The sequence below is a fragment of the Monodelphis domestica genome, chromosome 6 (assembly GCF_027887165.1).
Source record: "Monodelphis domestica isolate mMonDom1 chromosome 6, mMonDom1.pri, whole genome shotgun sequence".
NCBI lineage: Eukaryota > Metazoa > Chordata > Mammalia > Didelphimorphia > Didelphidae > Monodelphis > Monodelphis domestica.
In genome coordinates this window covers 243,842,531-243,868,008 of record NC_077232.1, presented here as the reverse complement: position 1 = coordinate 243,868,008, position 25,478 = coordinate 243,842,531, and the positions used below count along the sequence as shown (strand labels likewise).

At 34.3% G+C, this 25,478-nt stretch overlaps 1 protein-coding gene across 1 annotated transcript in view; it reads right to left on the bottom strand.

Moving 5' to 3' along the window:
• NDST4 (N-deacetylase and N-sulfotransferase 4) overlaps positions 1-25,478 on the bottom strand; it is a 422,643-nt gene that overhangs the window by 221,480 nt on the left and 175,685 nt on the right. The window contains exon 3 of the mRNA XM_001362590.4: positions 9,915-10,002. Within this exon, the coding sequence (XP_001362627.2) occupies positions 9,915-10,002 (88 nt within the window). The remainder of the gene's footprint in view (positions 1-9,914; positions 10,003-25,478) is intronic.

Here is a 25,478-nt window from a genome sequence, read left to right as displayed (position 1 = left end):
TCTCTCTCTCCCCCACCCTCTCTCTCCCTCTCTCTCTATCTGTCTCTCTCTCATATTTCTATTCCTGTGCTGAAATCCAAAATGAAAATGTTGAAACACTTCTGTCATATTTTTTCTACATTCTTTGTTGGTGGTATTTTACATTTGGACTTGTGCAAAATAGGGTCTTAAGGTAGTTAGATGGCACAGTGGATAGAGTGTCAGCTCTGGAGTAAAGAAGACTCCTTTTTCTTAGTATAAATCTGGTCTCAGATACTAGCTGTATGACCCTGGGAAAGTCATTTGACCCTGTTTGCCTCCATTTCTTTAACTATAAAATAATCTGGAGAATCAAATGGAAAATCATTCCAGCATCTGTGTTCCAACTAAAGTCTCAAAGAGTTGGATATGACTGAAATGGCAGTATGATGAAAAAGTTACTGTTGGGCAAAATGAGTATCTTTATTCAATATATACCTGAGGCAACTAACCCAATTCTCATTTGTACTGATGAACAGTCTCCAAAGTATGGCTACAATATCTCCTGAGAAGTTCAATTGTAGCCCTGAATAAGATGTAGTTTATTTTCCTATTGCTATATAACTTGAGGATGAACAGGTATATCCCACAATGCTTATCAGTTAGTTATTATTTACTCAGCCTGAAAGAAGTATCTCCTAAGATAATAGAGTTAATACAATTAGTATAAAATATTTCCCTCTAAAGTGTTATATACTCTTCAATCACTGCATGCTAGAGTAAAGTGGATTAAAGTTTAAAGGACACCTTTGCCAAAGGGATAACTCACAGACCCTGGTTGCTGGAAGTCCTTTTCTCCCCTTTGTAGAGAGCTCAAAAAGTTCCCCTAAGGCGTGAGGTAGTTTCTTAGCTGGAATCTTTTTAGACCTAAATACACAGTCTCTCCTTGGGTTATGATGCAGACCCTAAAGTCTGCATTCTCTTCTGTATTAAATCATAATACTTGGATATAGATGGCAAAACAAGATTCCAAACTCCTCCAAATACAAGCAAAGTCTTCCTCCATCCATAGCGTATGTCTGTGTATCAGAGAGAAATCTAAGCTAAAACCAGACTCCTCTCCTTCCTTTTCCTCAACACCAAAAGTGATTCCTTCTTACAGGATTAAGCAGGGTGTTCTCTTATTTCCTACTTACTGCAATTAAAAACCTGACATCTTCAATGGTCTATTGAGTTCTTCATTGGTCTATTTTATGGAAGATCCAAGGGGGCATGACCAACTCTTCTCAGCTAATTCAAGCACCCTTCTTGTGCTACTTTTTTTCCAGTTTAGTCAATGATTTATCAGTGGTCTCTTATTTGATCAATGCTTTTTCACACAGATGAAATACCATTGATTAATTTGATTCAGTGAAGACAGGTTCCACTTAGTTTAGGTGAAGTGGGTGTAATTTGATTGATTTATTCAATCAACATCATCTTAGACACACATGGAAAAGTTAGATTTGTTAAACAGGACCCTTACTTGTTGGGGATGCCATTGTTACATCTACAATCATGTTTTTGTGGAGGAGGTTGTAGTTGTTGGGTTTTTTTTTTCAATATAAGTGATTGAAGATCTAATATAAGAAGTAGAAGAGGTACTTTTGATTTTGAAATTGTGAAGTCAGTCTAGCATATTTCAACACCACTACACCCACAAATAATGTTTCATTTGAGAGATAATATAAATACCTATATTTTAAATATTTCTTAGTAATACAATTTTGTCATTAGAATTCTTGAAACTTTTGTGGTTTCTAGAAAAATATCAATGAATAATACTTTACAAACTCACTTCAGGCAAAAATATCATTTTGCCCTTTTTATTAAGAAGGTAGGGAGTAACTTCATAGTCTGGGTTATTAGAAAAATATGTAGAATTCCCTATATCTAAGGAAATTGAATTCATTTCTCCAGCCCTGACTTTTTGACTTTATAGATACATAAGATACATATAGATCCATATCTATAGAGAATGTCATATGGAAAATGAAATAAAATTTGGGGATCCATTCAGATGTAGAAAATACAGATAGAGAAAATTTTAAAAGAAAAGAATAAAAAGATTGGTATTTTTGAAGCCCAGGGAGGTCCAAAGAATTACGAGTAAAAACTTCACTTTATTTTGGATTTTTCAAAACTATTTCCAAATGATTAATTTTTGGCCATTGCTTTTTTAAGTAAAAGATTTAACTGTGATACTATTCCAATTTATAGGTATAAATTATTTTTAAAATAAAATTTTAAAATGTAGAACCCCAAAATGAAATTATTAAAATATATTTGAGAGTATCAACATGGAGGCATCATCTATTTCAGACCATTAAGATTCTATTAGGTAATTAAAAATTCACCATTCAATACTCGTTAATTTTTTTAACATCCTCAAAAGGTTTAAGGGGCAAATAAGCAAAACATCAAAGATTTTTAAGCAAGAATCAAGATTATGGGATTGAATGTGAGACAGATGAGTCAAAGATGCAATTCCGAACTTCCTCACCACCACAGGCTCAGCTAATATCAAAAGTCTGGTTCCATGTCAATAAGAATATATAATGATTAGCCACAACACACAAGATGTTGTTGGGAGGGGCAGATGTACACATATATACTCACATACTATTCCCTTGTGCTCTTTCCTAGGGTCAGATATACAAATGCATCATGCTTGAGAGAAATATGTTCAGGATAAGCTTAATTATTACACTGTGGAAAGATTCTTTGGACACAGAGAAGAAGCATTAAAAAAATAACATTTGGAAAACACAAATGTTCTCCAGAAGTCAGAAGGGGTACAGAATAAGGTATCATTGCTCTGGGTTCTATAATAAGGTCATGAATTAAAATATTCACTCATGTATTTGTTTATTTACTCCTCATCCTTCTTGATGCTACTTGACTCTATTGATTATGTTCTTCTCCTGGATATTTTCTCTAATTTTGTTTTTTATAATATTGTTCTATTTTGCTTTTACCTACCTGTCTACCCAAATTAAAAATATATGAAGTATATCCCACTATGGAAGGGTGTGTGTGTGTGTGTGTGTGTGTGTGAGGTAGGGGTAAAGGAGATACAGTGACGTGACTTCAGAGAAGTTTACTAGGTTACATTCCTTCTGAGCCTCTGAGTGTCACCTGAGCAGAAATCACTTTCTGAAGGCAACTGAAATCCACACTGGCCCATATGGTCATGGTGACAGCATATTCCAGCTCATCGGTAAAACTCTGCTCTGACCCTTGCAGTGGCACTGATCCAAGTCGTATTTTTCAGACACCCTGTAGCCCCTGTCTATAGCACTGACACAACTACTATTATGAAATCTAGACCAAAAATGTGATTCTAAAAAATTCAAAAAGAATATTTGTGGTACTGTATAATTCAAAGCTTATTTAAATCTTATTTAAAATATGCTATCCAATTTTGCATTTCATATATATACAAATATGTGTTACCAAAAAAGTCTGTTTAGTTTACATTGTGCTTTATAAAATACAGTAAAAGAATTTGTACAAAATAATTTGTTTTACTATGATGATGAAAATGACAAATTCCTTGTTTGGTGTCTTGATTATAACTATGAAAAGTACTTATTCTCTCACTGACAAAAATTTCCAAGAAAGATGAGATTACAATTTTTAGATTATGTATATGAAAATGTTAGATCATGGGAAAAAAAAAAACACTGGCTGTGGAGTAACAAAATGTGAATTCAAATCTACCCCTTATACAGGTGACCATAGATTTTTTATTTGTAAAATGATGGTTTTTAGAATAGATGGTTTCTCAGATCCCTTTCATTTTTAGATTTATGTTCCCATCATCTTAAATACTTCATAATCTGTAAAGCTCTAGACAAATGTAAGGACTTATGTAATTGTGGATTATGGGGAAAAGACCATTGGAATTAGAATATCTAGATTTGAGTACTCAGGCTATCATTTATTAGTTGTGTGACCTTGAGCAAGTCACTTAATGTCCAAAATTAACTTCCCAGCTTTTAAATGGAGATAATAATGGTTTCCTTACATGTGACACAGGGCCATTGTGAGGATCAAAATCAGGTAATGTATGTGAAAACACTACACATGATAATATCTGACATTATATAAAGGGTAACAATACTTTTCATCAATTTTTTAGATAAAAATGAAGAATAAAAAGACTGATTCCATCATGGAGCAAACTTAATCAAAATGGATGTGAAAATTATATTCTTATGATGTCACAAGGATTCTTAGGAGGTTTTCATATTTCAAGTACATGAAAAAATAGATATCACATCTTTAGAATATAAATATAGAAAGTAGAAAACATAACATTCTTAACATTTTCAAACTATTTTCCACTTTGGTCAACCCATTACTTTTTTTAATCCTATAATAATATTCAGCTTTACCTTACAAAGTGGGAATAGTGTTCGGAGCAATTTGACTTCATTTCCCCTTTTAGTTTAAATGAGTAATATATTTCAGACTTATGTAACCTATTTGGTCTGATTAGTTTTTTTTTGTTGTTTTTATTAACAGGTTAATTATTTTAATTATTTTCAAGAGCCTGGTATGGGGATAACCTCAAGATTTATTCATCTGAAGTTAATATTGATCAAAGCAAATTCATTTCTTCCAATTTAACTGCCAACAGCAAAAAATGTTTTCAACATAACCAAATCCTTATTAGAAAGAATGGCTGCAATTTCACAAGGGGGAAAAGCAATAATATAAGTTTTTCTTAATTGCTTGCCAGAAATATATCAAATGTTATAAAATCTTTGATATTTTGCTTGTGTCTCTGTCCTCCCAATTTTAATTTTTTTTACTTATACTCAAAAAAGTAAGCATTCTAACTTAATTCTTGTATCTGTTTCTATTAAATTTACTTTCTTCCTTACTCTGTCCTCTTGCTAGCTTCAATATAAAGAGACATGTTATCTCAACACTAATAAAATGCAAAAAAAAAAAACCATTTAGAACTTTACAAAATCAATATTGTTAGGAGAATCATATTTAGAGATACTTTAATGCTCTTACCTGATGGTATATAGTATTTGAAGGATGAAAGAAGAGAAGCTTTAATGCAAAATCACAATTATAAACTAGTAATGAATATGGCCTACTATGAGATAGGGAACCAGTCATTGCTCAGGGTATATGGTATTAATTGATTCCATAACAATAAGTGTTGCTAATAAGAAACTTTATGTATTGTAAAATCAGATCATCCTGTTAAGTTTTCTGGAAGTTACTATATCCAGATTACCTATTTATGTCTGCACATTATCACAAAGTCCACACAGGAAATAGTTACTATCTTGTACAGTTTTCAACTTAAACCAAATGTCTTCATATTAAAAATTCCGAATAAAAAATGTGCAAATGTATACATGTATATATATATATATATATATATATATATATATATATATATATATAGTGAGAGAGAGAATAAGATGAAGCTTACTTTTACGAAATTCACTTTGAAGAGGAAAGAACCTAAAATGTTTACACTAGCTCTTTTTTAAAGTGGCAAGGAATTGGAAATTGAAGGAATGCCCATCAATGGAGGAATGGCTAAGTGACTTGTGGTATATGATTATAAAGGTATTATAATATATACATATCATTTACTTATAAAAGTATATGATTATATACTATTGTTCTTTAAGAAGTGACAAAAGAATAACTTTCAAAAAACCTGGGAAGACTTCTATAAACTGATGCAAATTAAAATGATAAGAATCAGGAGATTATTATACATAGTGACACCGATATTGATCTAGACAATAATTCAAGACAATACCAAAGCACTCATGATGAAAAATGTTATCTACCTCCAGAGAAAGATCTGATAAAATCTGAGTAAAGACTGGAGTATATTTTTCACTTTGTCTTGCATTTTTGTAGCATAGATAATACAGAAATGTTTTGTATCACTTTATAATACCATATCACTTGCCTTCTCAGTGGATGAAGGAGAGACAGGAAAGTGAAAGAGAATTTGAAACTCAAAAGTTAAAAATAATGTTAAAAGTTTACAAATATTGACAAATATGCATTACTCTTTGTTTCCCCACAAATCAAACTTAAATCTATTTTTCAAAATAACATTCAAACATTCAAATTTTATCTATTATTTAGAGTAGATTGGGATAGGAACACATTTGACACAGGGAAACCATTTTGGAGGCTATTGCTTCACGTTATAATCTTTGTGGGAATGGCTATGAGAGTAGTGATAAGGAGATATCTGTCAAAATTTTGGAAATGGTAATTACAAGATTTTCATATATATACATAATATTTGTATATACTTTGTATGTGTATACACATGTATATATATATACACATATATATATACACACACATATATTAATTCAGTTAAGTGAGGTATCAATAATGAGAAAATTTCATGAGCCAAGGTAATTTGAAGAATGGTGGGATGATGATATCCCTAACAGAGACAAGGTCTATGTTTGTCTGGAGAAATTGCTTTTTTCCCTCCATTAATGATGTTAACCTGGTCTCCTTTACTCCTTAAAAATATGTTAGTAGAATCACAGAACACAGAATTGAGAATTAGATGGGATTTTAGCATTCATCTTGTTCAACCTCCATCTAAAATAAACCCCATTTAGAATGCCTGACAATTGATCATGCTCTTTGATGACTTATAAAAAGGTAGAACTCATTCATCTCTTAGGCCCTGCATTTTCACTTTTTAAAAACTCTAATTGTTACAAACATTTTTTTGACATGAAGTTTAAATTTGCCTCTTTACAGCTTCTACCCTTTACCTCTTGTCTTGCCTCTTGAGGCAAGCCAGCATATTTCCAATTTATCTTCCTCATGATGACACATAAGATAGTTGAATATTAGTTAGTATTCATAAAATTTGAATTAGATGATCTAGCTTTTAAAATTTCGTTCTCTATCAAAGATCCGGTATTTTGTTCAGCCCAGCTGACATTTGCTCTATTTTCATAGAGACCATAGGAATAAAATTCTATATTTCAATAGTTTCTGTTCATTATATATTCTCCATTTTAACATGGGTTTAGTTAATTCTAATTTTTATTTAATCTAAGCATGACCAAAGAAAATTAAATATGGAAAGCTAGAAGTTGGAATAATTACATAGATGCAATTGAAAGACAAAATATTTGTCTATAAATTTCACATAAACTGAGTGTTTATTTGCAATGTAAAAAATCTTTCCCAAATTTGTAGTCTTACCTCAGTAGAGAAGGTCTTAACTTAAGGTACATGAACTTTAAAAACCCTGATAACTATATTTCAGTATAAGATTTTTTTGGCATACATTGTATTTTTATTTTATATATTTAAGACTTTATTTTGGAAGTGGTCTATGGGCTCCACTAGATGGCTATTTTGTTTTGTTCATTTATTCTTCAGTTACTGGAATGGTTTGCCATTTTTTTCCTCAGATAATTTTATAGATAAGCAAACTGCAGCAAAAATGACAAAGTGACTTGCCCAGGGTCACACAGATAGTTAAAGTATCTGAGGCTAGATTTTAACTAAGGAAAATGAGTCTCCCTATCTCTATGCCTGACACTCTATCCACTAACCACCTAGCTGCTCAACAGTTATTCATTACAGTCATAAAAAAAATTTAGACCTCTTGCTCCAATAGCACAAAGGAAAAAAAAAGAGGCATCAGATGTGGTAAACACTAAACTTTTGAGTAAAAATTTCATTCAATGAATAGGAAAGTTTATGAAGTACAAATTGCAATCGTGCTCATACAGGATCTGAGCCTGTGATTTGAAATGATACCCTTCAAATCTGAAGACAATGCATTCTTTGATGCTCGCATGTCTTACCAGTAGAAGACTGCTACATATTTTACCTACAAAGTGATGGATAGATAACAAATAAGCTACATCAACCTAGAAAATTGCCAAGGTAGAGATTCATGAATATCCAGCCAAGTGCATACAAATGAAAAGTGAAGGACATAACATACCACAAAAACTCAGTTTTGCTTGAAGTATTAAGATAATTAAGATAAAAGGAAATGGGTTAGTCTTTTGAAGGTTAATTTGCAGGGATGCAATAAGGGAAGGAAAGGAAAGAGTGGTGAGAAAGAGAGAGACAGACAGGAACAGAAAGAGAGAAAGAGAGAAAAAGAGAGATCAACTCTGATTCTCCCTTTATTTTTCAAAAACAGATTTTGCCATTAGAGTTTTAGATCTTCTTAGTCCTAAAATGTTATTTCTTTAAGACATTATTTCAAAGGATTATTTTTATACATAAATCCAAAATTCCTAGTTTCATGATTCAAAGTAGTTCTCATAGATGTTAAATATATTACTGCTTATATCTTTGTAGGTAAAATAACACTATATATATATATATAAATGTATCTGCATATATATGATATGTATGAAGCAATAATTGTATCATTATTGATTTAAATAGATATAGATTTTTCAAAGGAGAAAAAGAAAGACATCAGGGCAAGGGCAATATAAGATCCTTCAGTGTTCTAATAAACCACACTGAGCATTTTATATTAAAAGCCTCATTGGGAAAATAAACTGCAAATAGCAATTAAAAATACCTTTGCATGTGTCATCTATAATGAGCCCATAAATATATATGTATGTGTGGAAAACACTTTGAAATCTTTCCTCTAAGTTAACATGATAAAATAATAATATGAGCTTATAAATGAAACCCAGCCCTCTGAACTCAGCTGCGTCATTGACTGCAAATGGTAGGAAATCCCTCAATACAGTCACTAATGGTCTTGCCCTAGTTTAGTGAATGTTACAAGTCACTTGATATTACCCACTTACAAAGTATCTCTCTACACTATTGCCATAAATTAGATCAGTCATGTTCAGATCAAAGCAGTTAAAATTCTGGTGGCTAAGTGGATATGGTATTAGGGAGTAGTGGTGAGGAAGAGGTAGATAAAATCTGAATGGGGTGTGTGCGTGTGTGTGTGTGTGTGTGTGTGTGTGTGTGTGTGTGTGTGTGGCAGAGAAAGAGAGACATAGAGACAGACAGAGAGATACAGACACAGAGAGATAGAGACAGAGCCAGAGAGACACAGACACAGAGAGATAGAGACAGAGCCAGAGAGACACAGACACAGAGAGATAGAGACAGAGACAGAGAGACACAGACACAGAGAGATAGAGACAGAGACAGAGAGACACAGACACAGAGAGATAGAGACAGAGACAGAGAGACACAGACACAGAGAGATAGAGACAGAGACAGAGAGATAGAAACAGAGACAGAGAGAGACACAGACACAGAGAGATAGAGACAGAGACAGAGAGACAGAGACAGAGATAGAGACAGAGACAGAGACAGAGAGACTGCAGGACAGAGTTTTGAGAACTCTTTGAGTGATTGTGGCTGAAAAGATTCATTCATTTGCATGTAGGCTAGTGAAAAATGAAGAAGACATGCAAAAAGGCTATGCACAAATGCAGAGTAGATTATATGACTTCTTAGGTCCATTCAGTTTCTTTGAGTCTATAAAATTCTTATCTCTTTACCAACTATTTGCTCAATATAAATTTGCAAGAATATCCGTTCTCTCTAAATCCATAAAGACACTCTCCTTTTTTATATTTCTTTTCCATTTAGAACATACCTAGGAAGACAGGTTATGCAACTGTGCACAGAAGAGAGGCCACGGTTTCTGTGATTCTGTAGGAATGTTGTTAGCTTTCTGCCCCCTCTGGACCTCAATATTGAGAGCTACTCTGCCAAAGTAAACCATTCTCTAATGGCTTCAGAGCCCAAGATTTCCTTATTTTAATGGGTCCAGGCCCTCCCCATTAAAAATCTAGCAATTCTATTTCTCCAATGTGGTATTAAGTTTAAAGTCTTATGACCTATTTGAAGCTGCCTGAGAGCACAAAGTTCCTTCTTACCTGTGTGGTAAAACTTCCCTGAAAATCCAAGGTTGAAGGTAAAATTTGCAACCTGATTGCGCAGTAAATTTTGAGTCTCTAGTAATGCCTGAAATAAATAAGAAATTAACATGGGTTTAGAAAAATAAATATGAAGTTTTGGAATGCCTCTATTTCAAATGTGTGTCTAGGTAAAAAAGTTAATATAGGCATTAGTATTCTCTGAACATGATGGAAATTGGGTATGTCATTCTAGGCATAATGTGGGTGCTGAGGAGGTATCCCCCCACCCCCACAGCAGAGCACTACATACATTTTTCTCTTTCTTTTAAACCCTTGCCTTCTGTTTTAGAATCAATACTGGGTATTGGTTCCAAGGCAGAAGAGTGGTAAGGGATAGGCAATGGGGGTTAAGTGACTTGCCCAGGGTCACACAGCTAGGATGTGTCTGAGTCTGCAGTCAGATTTGAACTCAGGACCTCCCATCTCTGAATCTGACTCAATCCACTGAGCTACCCAGCTGCCCCCTATACATTTATTCTCACTACAGGCTTGAGACATTCCTTGGATTTCAGTTCCTGGTACTCCAATTCTCATGAATAGAAACTTTCCATGGTTATGGATATAATCCAGAACCAATACTTTGGAGATATTTGGAAAACATTTTAAACCCTTGCTTTTGTATATGTATGTGAAATAATCTAGGATATGAGACTAATGAAACATTTTTCCTCCCATTCACCCCCTCCCTCAAATCAACAGATCAACTGTATTTAAGCCAGGTAGCTGACGATTAATCATGTATTATTCCTAAAAGAAAACAAGTATGTGACTGAAACAACACTTGTTCATCTAGTGATATGGACTTGGATGAAGAAAAAGTGTTAAAACGCCATCCTTGATCCTACTTACCTGTAGAAATGCTATCTAAGAATCATGTAGAGTGTCTAAGTTATTTTGATATATTTATAATCTTACAAAGTTTTTAAAGTTATTAAAATATTTTTCTCAATTTTTTATTAATTGGAAAGGTCAAAATAGACTCATTTCAGTCTTTCAATTAGTTGTCTCTTTTAGAAGTGGGCTTCCCCAACATCCTTTCTTTTAATGTCTACTTCAGTTTCTAGAGCCTAGTTGTTCTTTCTCTCAAATCTATAGTATCTTTGGTTCTTTGGTAGATTTATGTACTCAGACTAGAGACCTTTTTTGCTGTTTCTGGATGATAACCAATATGCTTTGTATCAGTTAGGTCACTGAATCAACATTCAGGGTCCAAAGTTCCAATGCTAGATTACCGGCTACACATTTAGATGGACTGGAACTTTCATATTATTTTACATCTCTTTTCCTCAATTGCAGCATTAAGGTGATAAAGTGGATGATCTCTTCATTTTATAATTATACAAAATAAGAAACTTATTTCATATAACTGGGTGTTTGATGGCCTATATAGTGTTTGGATTTCTAATTCTTTTAGACTCCTCACTGATAGATTTCTTGGATTAGAAATTCTCCTAAATTTTTAAGTGGTCCTTTTAATTCTGAATACAATGCTTACGAAAATATCTGATGACTACTATTTTATTCTCTCCTTTTTTTAAATCTTTGGGACAAGGGATCATTCTTTGTGTTGAAGATAGTTAAGATATATATTGGGAAATTTAGGTAACAAAGATAAGTTATCAATAAAAAACAAAATTGTACAGTTGGATAATATATATGCTATATATATATACATATATGTATATACATGCATACATATACTTTTATGCTAACTCATAGCTCATATAGGAGTCATTCACCTTTTTCTGGATGATAATCTGATTGGTGATTTATAGAGAAAGATAATTTATAGATGCCTCACTCATACCTGACCTTAGTCACATAGATGATTACAAACATTTTCTTTGCTCCCTACTACTTTGTACCCAAATTAGTATAAAATTCCTACATATGCATCTGCATAGGTTTGTTTGATCAAAAATATTGATATACTACCCCCCAAAAAATCAAGAGTATAGGACCAATAGGAAAAAATCTCATTGAATGGAAAAACATTGACAAAAATTAATTTGAACTATTACTGAAGTATATGGTACAGATAAAATTAGGCCATTATATTTAAAAATTTTAAATTATAACAATTTGAAGTGTCAAAGATATCTATTCTCAATGAGAATAGTTTATAAAGGACTTTGAAAATAAAGTTCATTGGGCTTTCAAAAGATTGAGATGGTTAGTAAATACTCTTAGAACAATTGGAGATTTCAGTTTACAACCAGAAATTCAATCAAATTAGTTTCCATTCATATTTATATTGCCAAAAGGATCTATGAGGTAGTTAGATGATAACTGTATTTTGTGCAGGACTCTATACCATTAGGATAGAGAGTTGGAAAAATCTGAATTTGAATCCTCACTCAAACACTTAGCAGCTGTGTTACTTTGGGTAAATCACTTAAACTCTTTTGGTGTTAGTCTATCATCTACAAAGTGAGGGTAAATAATAGTACTTCCATAGGAACTTCCCTTGAAATTATAAGGAGGCCCGTAGAACATTCTAGCTATTACTTATCATTTTCTCTTGCTTTCTTACCAGCCCATATTCTTTTCTTATAATATAATACCTAGATGACATCATTTTCTGTAGTTCTTATTAATATTTTCTTATTTAGTATTTGTTGTGGCCTACTCTTCTTTGTCTTCTGAAGAGCTCTCATTTTTAACTCTTCAGAGATAATTGGGTTTAGTGATTGAAATTATATAATAGCACTATAAACTTTGAGTATTACATGGATAGATTTGTTTCTGGTAGAAATTTCTGGTCATTAAGAGAACTTCGCATTTTCTGAAAGGAAATATAATGGAATATCCTCCTATTTAATTTTTAGACTTCTAATTTTCCATTTGAGTTGTCTAGGATTTGGATCTATGAATCTACCTGTATTTACATAGTGAGTTACAGTTATTTCTTCTCTAAGCACACATGTGACTATAATGTTCATGTCTGTCTAATAACTTTACTGACCTTGATTGTAAAAGGAATGATTTGTTGGAAAAAAAAAAAAAGTTTTGTAGATTATTTCCAACAGTCTTCTATTTGTTGACCTCCTAGTTTCATTTTCATATCTAAATGATCTTACTTAGTTGAGCCTCTCAATAAGTTTTCCTTAAATTGTTTTTCTCTTTTTCTGTCTCTCTCATTTAGAGTGATGCTGTGCATCATTTTCTAACCATATTTGAAAGATTCTTTAAATCATTTTATAATCTAAACTAATACGGCCCTTGACTCTGTATATATCTCTGAATATGCTAAATAAATCATGTTGTTATTTTTTGTTGATTAAGGTATTCATTGGGCTCTTTTGACGTCCTCATAATAAAAACTAATTTAGATTAAGTTAAATTTTTGCATGAAATAATTTTAGGCTGTAACTATGCCCTTTCTTTTATCCATCTCTCATTTTTCATCATGAATAACCTGCATTTAGGGGCAAGGATTGGTTTGTTTCCCTTTAAAAAAATTGCAGTCCTTTATTTTAGCTTTACATTGTTTGAAATTTATTCCAACAAATCATTAGTGTGATTGTAAGTAACAAAAAGTAACTACCTCTGATGAATGTGAATGCAAAAAATGAGAATTAAGGTAAATGTTAATTTTACTATATTGGGTTTTGTTGGAGTCACATAGGGTTTTTTAATATTTTATTTCTTTCCGTTTGTCCTCTACAAAAATGTGTTGAGACAATTTAAAATTATTTTTGTGATATTTTTTGCAATTTTTTTTGCAGATAATGTAGTGGAAAAAGGCCAACGATCTCATGAAAAATTGCTTCCTTTTGATTTTAGGTGAGTAACTCCATCATTTATTTTATTTGCTTCTCCAAAGAGAAACTGTGTTTCAACTTTTACTTAGCTACAACTTCTTTTAAACAAAATTTCATTTATATTGAGTCCGTTAAGATTGATGTGATTTAGTTTTTCTAAAGAATGCCCAGCTTTAGATTAGAGGAAAAGGATCCATAATATCAATTGCTAAAACAATGTCAAGTGATTTACTAAAAAACAAAACAAAAGTGGTGATTACAAATATCTCTTTTCTGATATTCTGGCACGGTTACTGGAAAAATGAAAAGGAGCTATGCAGGATTAAAGGCAATTTTATATTTGTGATTTGTAGATCACCATGAACTTGAGCAAGTGTTCATTAACAGCTTTAGAAGTATGTTGAAAATTATGAACGTATGCCCAGAATTATGCTTTAAATTACATTAAATAAGTCATATAAGATTACAAAGAAACCAATTTTATCAAAATAATTAAAATATTTTTGGAAATATTTCATAGACCTTGGATTAAGAGTTTCTTCTTTACAATATATCTTTGTAGAGGACAGCCTTCATTTTACTCTGAAAACTCTTTTAATGTTTTAAAATAAACAATATAACATATACATAAAACATCCAATAAAAAGAACCTTATCAATTATACATATGTATCTTCTATTCTGATCTAAATCTTTCCTATTCAAATTTCACAGAAAGGTTTTGTTGCAGCTATATATTATTATTCATGGCTAATTATGTCAAAAAACATCATCTTCCAGTAGGCAAATTCTCATGAAAACCAACCAAAGGAAAAAAGTGAAAAAAACCTTTGAACTTGGCTCTGCTTCAGAAAAAAGAAACTTGTCAGACCTAACCTGAATGCATTTGAGTATGGTTAATTTTGCCAGGACTTGACCTCTATTGGCATTGTCTTTGAGATGCCAGGATCACCTGCATGCCAAAAGATGAGAAACTCATAAAAGCGTTATTTGGGTCTGATTTAGCTAATTTAAGAACTTGTTAGGTCCCTTCCTTTAAAAGAAATGAACTGAATTACATATCCATAATTTCCCAAAAAGGACATATTATGGAGTGAAGAAGTTAAAAAATGGAATATGTCGTTTAAGGTCAAAATAACTCTTTAGATACGTGTGAAAATGTTCTTTGGCTTTCAAAAAAAAAAGAAAGAGGATGTTTTAATCTTTGTGTAATAATAACAGAGAAAAAAGGAAGGAAAAATGAATGTATATGGGGGAAAAGAATAATAATAGTAGCTAATTTACAGACATGTCAAATTTAACACATTCTACATGTTTTTATCAAATTTCATTATTATAGCAAACCTATAAGGTAAGTAAGGTGTCCATCATTATTTTAATTTATTGCTATTCAGAATGACACTTTCAAGAGTTTGATTGGATTAATCTATCGTCACCCAATTGGCAACTGTCTCTGATGGATTTTGAACCTGGTATCTCTTCTGACGTCAGGTTTAGAATTCTTTCCATTATCAAATGTTGCCCTTAGCAAAGAATGTTAGAGAACATATTTTGAGGGGGAAAATAGTCAAAATGATGAAGTTAGGAAGGATATGGAATACTACATATGCATATATGAATTTGAACCTGAGAAGAAGTAAAAATATGATGAAATAGTAGGGAGTAAATCAAATAAGAAATTATGGCAAGGAAGAACAAAAAGTAATTGAACCAAGTGAAGAATCAGATATTTGTTTTGAAGAGTAAGGATTGAATGACTTAAAATACTTAATTTCTTAAATTTCAATGAAGCAAAAATCCCATATGGCCAAGGATTAGGAAATCAAATTTAATGAATAACGTAAGATTTATTCTTTTCTTTTTAGATTTTAATGGCAGGGGTGTTTGACTGAATACTGGCTGAACATGCCCATATTTTGAAAACCTAGTTTCTCAAGACAATTTCCCCATAAAACCATATTAACTTATTCTTCATTAATTTGGAATACATTAAGATTCAATGTGGACTTTGTTTACTAAGAAAATTAATGGAGTAAATAAGATTTCTGAAAGGAACGCATAGCCTTTTTTAGAGAACATAATGTTTTCAGCTATTTAGCATATAATCAATGTTCTACTTTCAACAAAAAATCTTATTATTCATTAAAGCAACCTGTTACTATTTGCATAACAGAACAACCCTTTTTTGTCAACCATTACAGATGTTTTTATTTATTTCATGTTTGTTCTTATGTTTATATTTCAAAATAATATCTCATATTTCTTTAAAAATATGAAGATTATCTCAATTGGTGCTGTTTTATTTTATATTGAGTTTTTTAAGGTTTTTTTATTTTTAGAATTTAGATATCTAATGTGTACGTTGTTTTTCTTTTTGGAATTATGAAATGTTTCCTCTAAGCATTTTAATTCTCCTAAGAAGATTACAATGTAGTATGCAGAAATATTTAAATAATATTCTTGTTTTATAGATGAGAAAATGCATTGCTAGAAAGGTTCAATGCCTATATATAGAACAAAAATTTTAATGTACAAGGTGGAGATACTGCTTCTACATGGCATTTAAAAACATTTTAAGGCTTTGAAATCCACAATAATCTTATAATACAGAAAAAGCAAATATTAATATCCTCATTTTCAAGATGTAATTAGTATAAACTGGGTTTCTGAAAATGTGGGTCTTTTATGGATTGCATGAAGCACAGAGTTTCTGAATTAAGTAATTTAATCATCTGAATTGAAATTTAAGAACTATTGTTGTAGTTGTTACTCAGATTTTCCTTTTCTGGGTGTGCTTCAGAAATGGAGTATGCCCATAGGATGTCTTATGCACTCCCAATGCTGGATGGAGGACTGATCAATCCCCACATGCCTTGGGTGTGCTTTGTCCAACAGAAAACTGTCAGACATGTCCTCTCTTTTCCCCAGACTCTATTTGTCTTTCTGATTTCAAGATGTGTCAATAGCATTGCCTCTCATTTTGAAAACCATATATTGCCTTCAAAATTAGTGTAAATTCAATCTTTAGGCAAGACATTGAGGCAGTTGTAAAATTCTAATGTGCAAATAAACAGCTTAACTCAGGAGAGTAAAGTGGGTCAACTCAAAGAGAGAATATTTTGTCATACTAATTTCTAAAAGGACTGGAGAGACCTGCCAAGGCATGACCTGGTTCCAACGTTCTGTGTGCATTTCCTCGTGTATCTATTAAACAGAAATGGCTTTTTTAAAGTTCCATGAACTTTTAAAAGGCATCACTTAACTTATTGATAAATGTTGGCAGGTGTCTGTACTTGCACCTGGGTTGTGAAGTATGCCTCATAAAATATTTCCAAGAACTAAATCTTAAAATTCTGAATCCAGTTTAGAACTATGCTTGAGCTGATTCTGATAGTCCTGAGGGAGCCAAATGTCAAATTTTCATTGTTGCATTTACACAAGATATTTAGCAAATGTTATAAACTCTGCCTTGATTTTGGACTTGAGAAAGTGATAAAGTGCTAATAATACAGGTTTAAAATACAGATAAAGCATATTTTCTTTTCCCATGAGCTGATTAACATTTATCATCACATTTAATATATAAATTATAAAATATTGCTTTTGATAAGCTGAGATCAAGAAACAAGAATACAGTATGATTCATTATGTTCTAGCACAGCAAGTGGTGCAGTGTATATAGCACAAGGCTTGGAGTCAGAAGATCTGAATTAAAATTTAGCCTCAGACACTAGCTATGTGGACCTGCGCAAGTCAATTTACCCTGTTTGCCTCAGTTTCCTGAGCTGGAAATCTGTAAAATGAGCTGGAAAAGGAAGTGGCAAATTATTTCAGAATCTTTGCCAAGGAAATTCCAAATGAAGAGTGGGGACATAAGTGAAATGACTGAACAGCAACAGAATCAAGTTCAACATATATGCATAGAAGTCATGAGACTACATTGTACTTAAAAACTATGTTACAATGAGTAGTTTTATGGAAATTTCCAAGTGGTAGATGCATCAACCTTTAATCTCTCTCCAGAAAGTCAAGGAAACAGCAGCAACAAATAATGAGAGACAGACAGACAGACAGGCAGAGACAGACAGAGAGACAATGGAGAGCCAAAGGTGTGTGTGTGTGAGAGAGAGACAGACAGACAGAGACAGAGACAGAGACAGAGACAGACAGAGACAGAGACAGAGAGAGACAGAAAGAGACAGAGAGACAGAAAGAGAAAGAAAGAGACAGAAAGGTACAGAGGCACAGAGACATCGATGGAGGCAGAGACATAGAGTGTGAGAGAGACAGAGGGACAGAGACAGAGAGGGGGACAAAGACAGAGTGAGAGACAGAAAGAGAGTCAAGGACAGACAGAAAGACAGAGAGAGAGAGAGAGAGAGAGAGAGAGAGAGAGAGAGAGAGAGAGAGAGAGAGAGAGAGAGAGAGAGAGAAACAGAAATAGAGAGAGATGGTCTGAAAAACTGCTACCTCCTGTTGCCCCAACTACATTTGAGGGTGAGGGCCAAATATAATTCACATTTATAACCAGAGAGGGATTAACTTCATTTGAAAAAAAAAACTACTAACTCCTGCCATATAGATGCAAGGGAAACTAATAAGACATTCATATTGGAGGAGAAGTGAACTCAAGAAATGGTGCTTCATTACTTCCAATACTTCCTAAATGGCTCCCATGTTTGCAAATTACTGGCTGACAAAAAGGAACACAGATTAAACTGGAAACATTCTGTTCTCCTGTAGGTCTATTTATTCAAGCATAAACAAAAAAATAAATAAAGAAAGAAAACTCTTTTGTTACCACTTAAAGGAGATACTCAGAAAAGTGAGACTCCTGGTTAAGTTATGGAAGTGAAAGCCCTAAAGATTTTCCGTGTTAAAGTAGATGACTCTCTTTTCTGGTAACTGCCAAGTATCTTTCTCCTAATCAGAGGTACATGAAGAAGTTCACTAACTCTTCCAAGCCTCCAGGGCACCTTTTAGTAAATTGTCTAAGTCTACATGAAGCAAGTGTTTCAAAAACATTGGTTGTCCTGAAGCATTCTTTCTCTGTTCAGCATTTCTTTCAAAGCTGTAGAGGATTGTAAAGACAGAAACAGTCATTTTTAAACAAAGGTGAAAAGAGCATGGAGTGGGTTTTTTTGTTTGCTGAGAACTTTTTTAATGGAATGAGATTATTTTGAGAGAGGAAATGCCTATAGAAATCATATGGAACCTCCTTTTTCACTTGATGAAGAAACTGAGTCTTTGAGAAGTAATGGCTTCCCCAAAACTAAATTAACAGGAAGTAGATCTAAGACTAGAATATTGTCTTCCATATTCCCTATTCACTACTCTTTTCACTTGCTCACAATTTCAAATAAATTTTAAATGAATACATCGGAGATGGGAGTTGTGTGTAGACCTATGATTTCACTGATAAAGGGATCTGTCAGTGCAGAGATTCACTGTCAGTACAATTTTGTCCCTTTTCTGTCACCTAAAGGCTTAGTAGACTATCTTTTGCATGAAAGTTAAAGTGACTGGCCCAAAGTCACACAGATATGATTAAGACTTGAACCTAGGTCTTTGTTATTGAATCCAGCTCTCTATTTCCTCTACCACTCTCATTCTCAAAACTAGTGCTTCTAGTCTTAGAATCAGGAAAAATCTGATTTCAAATCTGGCATCACATGAATTCTAGCTGTGTGAGCCTGAGGAAGTAATTTAACTCCTGATTACCTGGTTTTCTTTAGTTGACTTATGGAGATAATAATGGTAACCATTTGCAAGGTTATTGTGAGGATCAAATTTCAGCACAGTGCCTGGCACATAGTAAATATTGTATAAATGCTCATCTCCTTCTATGAAATATAGGCAAAATTCATCAAAGGAATTTTAATGGAAAGAAAATCATATGGATTACCAGTTTCTTTGCATAAATATTTTGATACAGTAATTCCATTAAGAGCAGAATTTTTGGCTCCTTATTCTAGTCATTTAGCATGTTAAGTTATAATAAAGTCACTAATTATGATTTTACTGACTATATTTAATTTTAAATAATGAAAAAGCTTCACAAAACTATTTAAATTAGAAAAAGCAGCAATCTTTATACTACTGCTACAAATGAACGGTCATTAAAAAGAAGTTCTAAGGGATTCCTTGCCCAGGAGATGCTTAATTGCCCACAATTGGGTTTTCATTTTATGAACTGACTCTTTACTTTGACATGGCATCCCCTCCTGCTTCCCTTGGGCCACTGATATGAAATCAGTTGTGAATTTTGTTTTTACTTTTGACCCTACTTTACATCAGTACTTTGGCATTTTTTGAGCTGCCTTGTCTTTATCCTTCATAATTGCTGCTGCTATTAGGCAAGACTGATATTTTCCTACAATGTCCTCGTTAATTACCATCTCATCCTTTCATTTGCATAATAAACTTTTTTGGGGCAATTTCTGTGGTAACATTTCATGGCTAATAGGAAGCAATTTGCTTTCCTTTATTAAGTACATTAAAACTTCATGCCCCAGACATCATTGACTGTAAACATTTGATTCTGCTCAAATTGAATGCACCAAGGCATTTTGCCGTGTGGTATTAAGTTTATTTATGTGCTGTGTTCTGCATTGTTAGCTGCTAATGAGACTTCAGCTCTTATTGCTCGAAGGCCTGAACACTAACCTCATTTTAATGAGTTCATTATTTGCTGTCTTCTGAAAAGAAGACAACAAATTTTCCTTTTAATTAAAGGTCAAAACACCTCTGGCAAGGGAAAGTGTTGAGGTTATCAGATCCTGGAAGACTCTGTGATAGGGGGAAGTTCATCTGGTTTCCCACACTGATCTGAGTTTCAGTAGGTGGAGGCAGGCAGGACTTTTCAATAGCCTGTATGGATTGACCATCTCTGAAGACCAGGGCAGGAAAGTTAGGCTAAGTGATAACAAACACTAAAACACGGTGGTTTGGAGTCCCCAAGATGTTGGAAAGAATGAAAGTCAGCCAAAGTAATTAAAGAGGCTTTCCTGCTAAGCCAAAGGGCCAGGGGGATCAATATTGCTGCCGCTACAAGGTCCCTTGTTTGCATTTGGAATGATTTATGGTGTACATCAGACAGATGCCACATTAATTGAGCCAACAAAAACGAATCTCATATTTCTTATCAGAGGGAGTGAGACAAAGACAATCAATATTGGGAAAGCTGGTTTTTAGAAAGGTGGTAATCCGGGATGGGTTGGCAGTATTGGTTGGAGCTTTCCATTTGACTTTCCATGTCTGAGTTAGACAAGTAGAGATAGAGATAGAGATGAAAATATAGCTATAAATATGAATGACTTCTCTCTCTCTCTCTCTTCTCTCTCTCTCTCTCTCTCTCTCTCTCTCTCTCTCTCTCTCTCTCTCTCTCTCTCTCTCTCTCTCTCTCTCTCTCTCTCTCTCTTTCTCTCTCACACACACACACACACACACACACACACACCACATCTACTCACATACATACAGACTTTAAAAAAATGGCAGCTTCGTAGCATAATATTTAAAGTAATGAAATAGAGTCATGAAGAGGTGAGTTTGAATCCTCAGGTCTCCTACTATAGTTGTGTGACTGGACCAATCCCTTGACCTTTTAGTACTTAGTTTCATTATCTTTAAAATTAGGATAATAATAACCATCTTAAAGGACCGTATGATATACAATATGTAGAGTGCTTTGTAAGTGCTTTGTATAAGTGCTTAATAAAGAGAAAAAATTGTTAAAATTAATCATATTGTCCTGTTGCATAAAGTATGTACTGGTAACTAATGTAAACTTGATTTAAAGTAAACCATTCTTCAAAATGATTGAGAGAATTACTTTATTTTCCTAATGATAAAAGCTATATTAAAAGTAATTTTCCTTTGATTAGATAGCTCCTGAACTAATGACATAAATATCTAGCATACATTTATAAAATTGTACTTAAAATATTTGTCTAATAAATGAATTGATATCTTTAGGTCATTTTTAAAACTTTTTTTTTGTACAGAAGGGCAGCATGATATAGAGGATAAAGGGTTGTCCTAAGATGTAGAAAGCCCTGGGTTCAAGGTTCCACCTCAGACACATACTGAATATGTGACCTTGGTCAAGTCCCTTAACTTTTCTGTGATATAGGTAACCACCACATTTAATCTTTGAGAAGTTGTTGACCTGGGGCAGCTAGGTAGTGCAGTGGACAGAGTACTGGCATGAAGTAATGAAGATTAATCTTCCTGAGTTCAAATCTCACCTCAGATACTTATAAACTGTGTGACCCTGGACAAGTTATTAACTTTGTTTACTTAAAAAATGCTGCCCTAAATTGTTGGTTGAAATAATATCCCTACCTGAGAATTCTGTAGACAAATGAAATCAAATCTCTATACCTTATTCTTTATTAGAATTTATAAATCCAATTCATTTTTGAACATAAGGTTTGAAGGAAACACACATAAAAAATCTAATCTGCTTAACAAATTACTAGTTTTTTAGTCAGATGTAGGTGTTTCATTTTCTTAGAACAAATTGCAGGAGCTCTGTTTGTCATCTCTGTCCCACTTCTAATTTACAGAACCCAAATCTCTGGACACATAGATCTGGCTTGAATTGGAAGATTTCTAGTTAAGAAAAAGATGACAGAAAGGCAATGTGAATTTTCTGCCCTTCTGTATTGTGACCAAGGACAATGCCCTGCTTGGACTCCTAAGGCATATGTTCCCAGTTCAAGACTACAACAAAATATACAAACAGGAACCCAGTACTACTTTCACAATAAAACCTTTACTAACTCTCAAAAGAGATATTTGATTCATTAAATATTTTAGTTGTAATGTTGCGAAGATGAAAAGAGTTGCCTATTAATGTTGTTAAAGAATATTGGTGCTATATATATTTAAATATCTTGTTGAATCTTGAAACATTTTACAAATGTTATTTATTCTCTTTATATTTACCCCAAATCTTTTCTTCTAAATCTCTTATTTGTCTCAAGGGTACTACCTTTCTCCCTGTCATTTAGGCTCATAAACTTGGTATGAACCCTGACTGCTCTTATATTCATCCCATATGTGTATACATACATACATGACATATGTTTGTAGGTGTGATTGGTTATGATATATTGTAGTTTCAACCTTCGCCAACTCCCTTTTATCTATTCTTTAATCCACTCAAACAACTGTGTAAATAGAATCCATTCCCCAGGCTCATCCTCCCCAAGCTCATTCTACTCTGCATCCCATTTGAAAAAGGTGTGGTGCTGAAAGTAGAGCTCTCTCTCTCCATTGGTGCTTTGGTGGATCACAGTCAAGAGTGGGAGCTCTTGTGCCTGCTGTACACTCAAGGGTTTTTATGGACTTTGATTCAGATTTGGACTTCTTTATTTGGCTCAGGGTATTTTAGCTAGGTGATATTTTCTGTCTCCTTCCTACATTTCCCTCTTTTTACTTTATCTACATTTTGATTAAAACTTAATTGTTAAAAGCTACTGGACTTCCGGTTAAGACGGCGGCTTAGAGAAAGCTGAAGTTCAGATCTCAGGGAAACCCTTCCCAACCGATCTCAAACTAGAAGCTCCTAAGGCGCCGAAATTCAAAACGATCAACAGCACAGACCCTGGGAACCCTCCTCCTGGACCTGGACCCGGTTCAAAAGGTACGGCTCCCCTTAAAAGCCAGAACCCAAGATCCCTCGGACCTCAGGGGTAGGAGCGCAGAGTCCAAGGCTCCCGGAAGCGGCAGCCGCGCCGGGCTCAGAGAGCAGGGTCTGAGGAACAACAACCCTCAGGGTCTTCTACCCAAGTCCCAGTCCCGGTGAAAGTTACTGCCTGGGGCTTCCGCTGCAAAGAGCCGGTAGGTCAAAGAGCCGGTAGGTCCGGGTGAAAGTTACTGCCTGGGGCCTCCGCTGCAGAGAGCTGGTCAAAACAACAGCAACCCTCAGGGCGGGCAAGACAGCCTCACGGGCTGGATCCTGCTATCCAAGTCTCAGTGAAAGTCTGTGCTCTCGGAGCTTGGGGAAGCGGCAGCCCATCCCCCCGCAGGCCGACGAAACAGCCTCACGGCCAGGGATTCTGAAGGCAACTTCCGGAAAGCGAGCCGGGGGGAGAGTGTGGCCTCGTGGTCCAACCCTTCCATTCCAGTTCCAGTGAGGCATATTCAGTTTAACCCAGGGAACGCTCATAGAACCAACATCTGCCCAGGACTAAAGCCTCTGATCACCAGACAAAGACAAGAAAAGCCAATCCTCCACGTTCAGAGATGACAAATTCCACACAAGCACAGAAGCCCCAAAATACCAAGAAAAATAAGAAGAAAGGGGCGACTCTGGACACATTCTATGGAGCCAAAATACAAAATACAGAGCAGATAGAAGAAGATATACAAGAAAATTCTCCAAAATCTTCCAAAGGAAATAGAAACTCTCCACAAACCCATGAAGAATTTGAATCAGAAAGGACCAAAAAGATGGAAGCCCTCTGGGAGGAAAAGTGGGAAATGATGCAAAAGAAATTCACGCATCTACAAAACCAGTTTGACCAAACTGTAAAAGAAAACCAGGCTTTAAAGCAAGAACTAATAAAGCAAAGCCAAAACACCAAGAAATTAGAAGAGAACATAAAATATCTCACCGACAAGGTGATAGATCTGGAAAACAGGGGGAGAAGAGAAAATTTAAGAATAATTGGACTCCCAGAAAAGCCAGAAATAAACACCAAACTGGACATGGTGATACAAGATATAATCAAAGAAAATTGCCCAGAGATTCTAGAACAAGGGGGCAATACATCCACTGACAGAGCTCACAGAACACCTTCTACACTAAACCCCCAAAAGACAACTCCCAGGAATGTAATTGCCAAATTCCAAAGCTATCAAACAAAAGAAAAAATCCTACAGGAAGCCAGAAAAAGACAATTTAGATATAAAGGAATGCCAATCAGGGTCACACAAGACCTTGCAAGTTCTACGCTGAATGATCGTAAGGCATGGAACATGATCTTCAGAAAGGCAAGAGAGCTGGGTCTCCAACCAAGAATCAGCTACCCAGCAAAACTGACTATATACTTCCAAGGGAAAGTATGGGCATTCAACAAAATAGAAGACTTCCAACTTTTTGTAAAGAAAAGACCAGAGCTCTGTGGAAAGTTTGATACCGAAAATCAAAGAGCAAGGAATACCTGAAAAGGTAAATATTAAGGAAAGGGGAAAAATGTTATCTTCTTTTACTCAAACTCTCTTCTATAAGGACTACATTTATATCAACCTATGTATACTAATATGTGGGGAAAATGTAATGTATAAATAGGGGGTAAAGAAAGACCAAATAGAATAATGGTTCTCACACAAAGATTCACAGGGGAAGGGGAGGGGAAGAAAACTCCTATAAGAAGGAGAGGAAGAGAGGGGGGGGGGGTTTACTTAAACCTCAATCTCAGGGAAATCAACTCTGAGAGGGAAAAACATCCAGATCCATTGGGATCTTGAATTCTATCTTACCCAACAAGGGTAAGGAGAAGGGAAAACCAAGGGGGGGAGGGGGAGAGGGAGAACAAAAAGGGAGGGAAAGAGAGGGGGGAGGGGGAGGGAACAAAAAGGGAGGGACTAAAAAGGGAAACATCAAGGGAGGGGACAAGGGGGACTGATTCAAAGTAAATCACTGGACTAAAAGGTAGAGCCGAAGAAGAAAAGGTTAGAATTAGGGAAGGCAATCAAAATGCCAGGGAGTCCACAAATGACAATCATAACTCTGAACGTGAATGGGA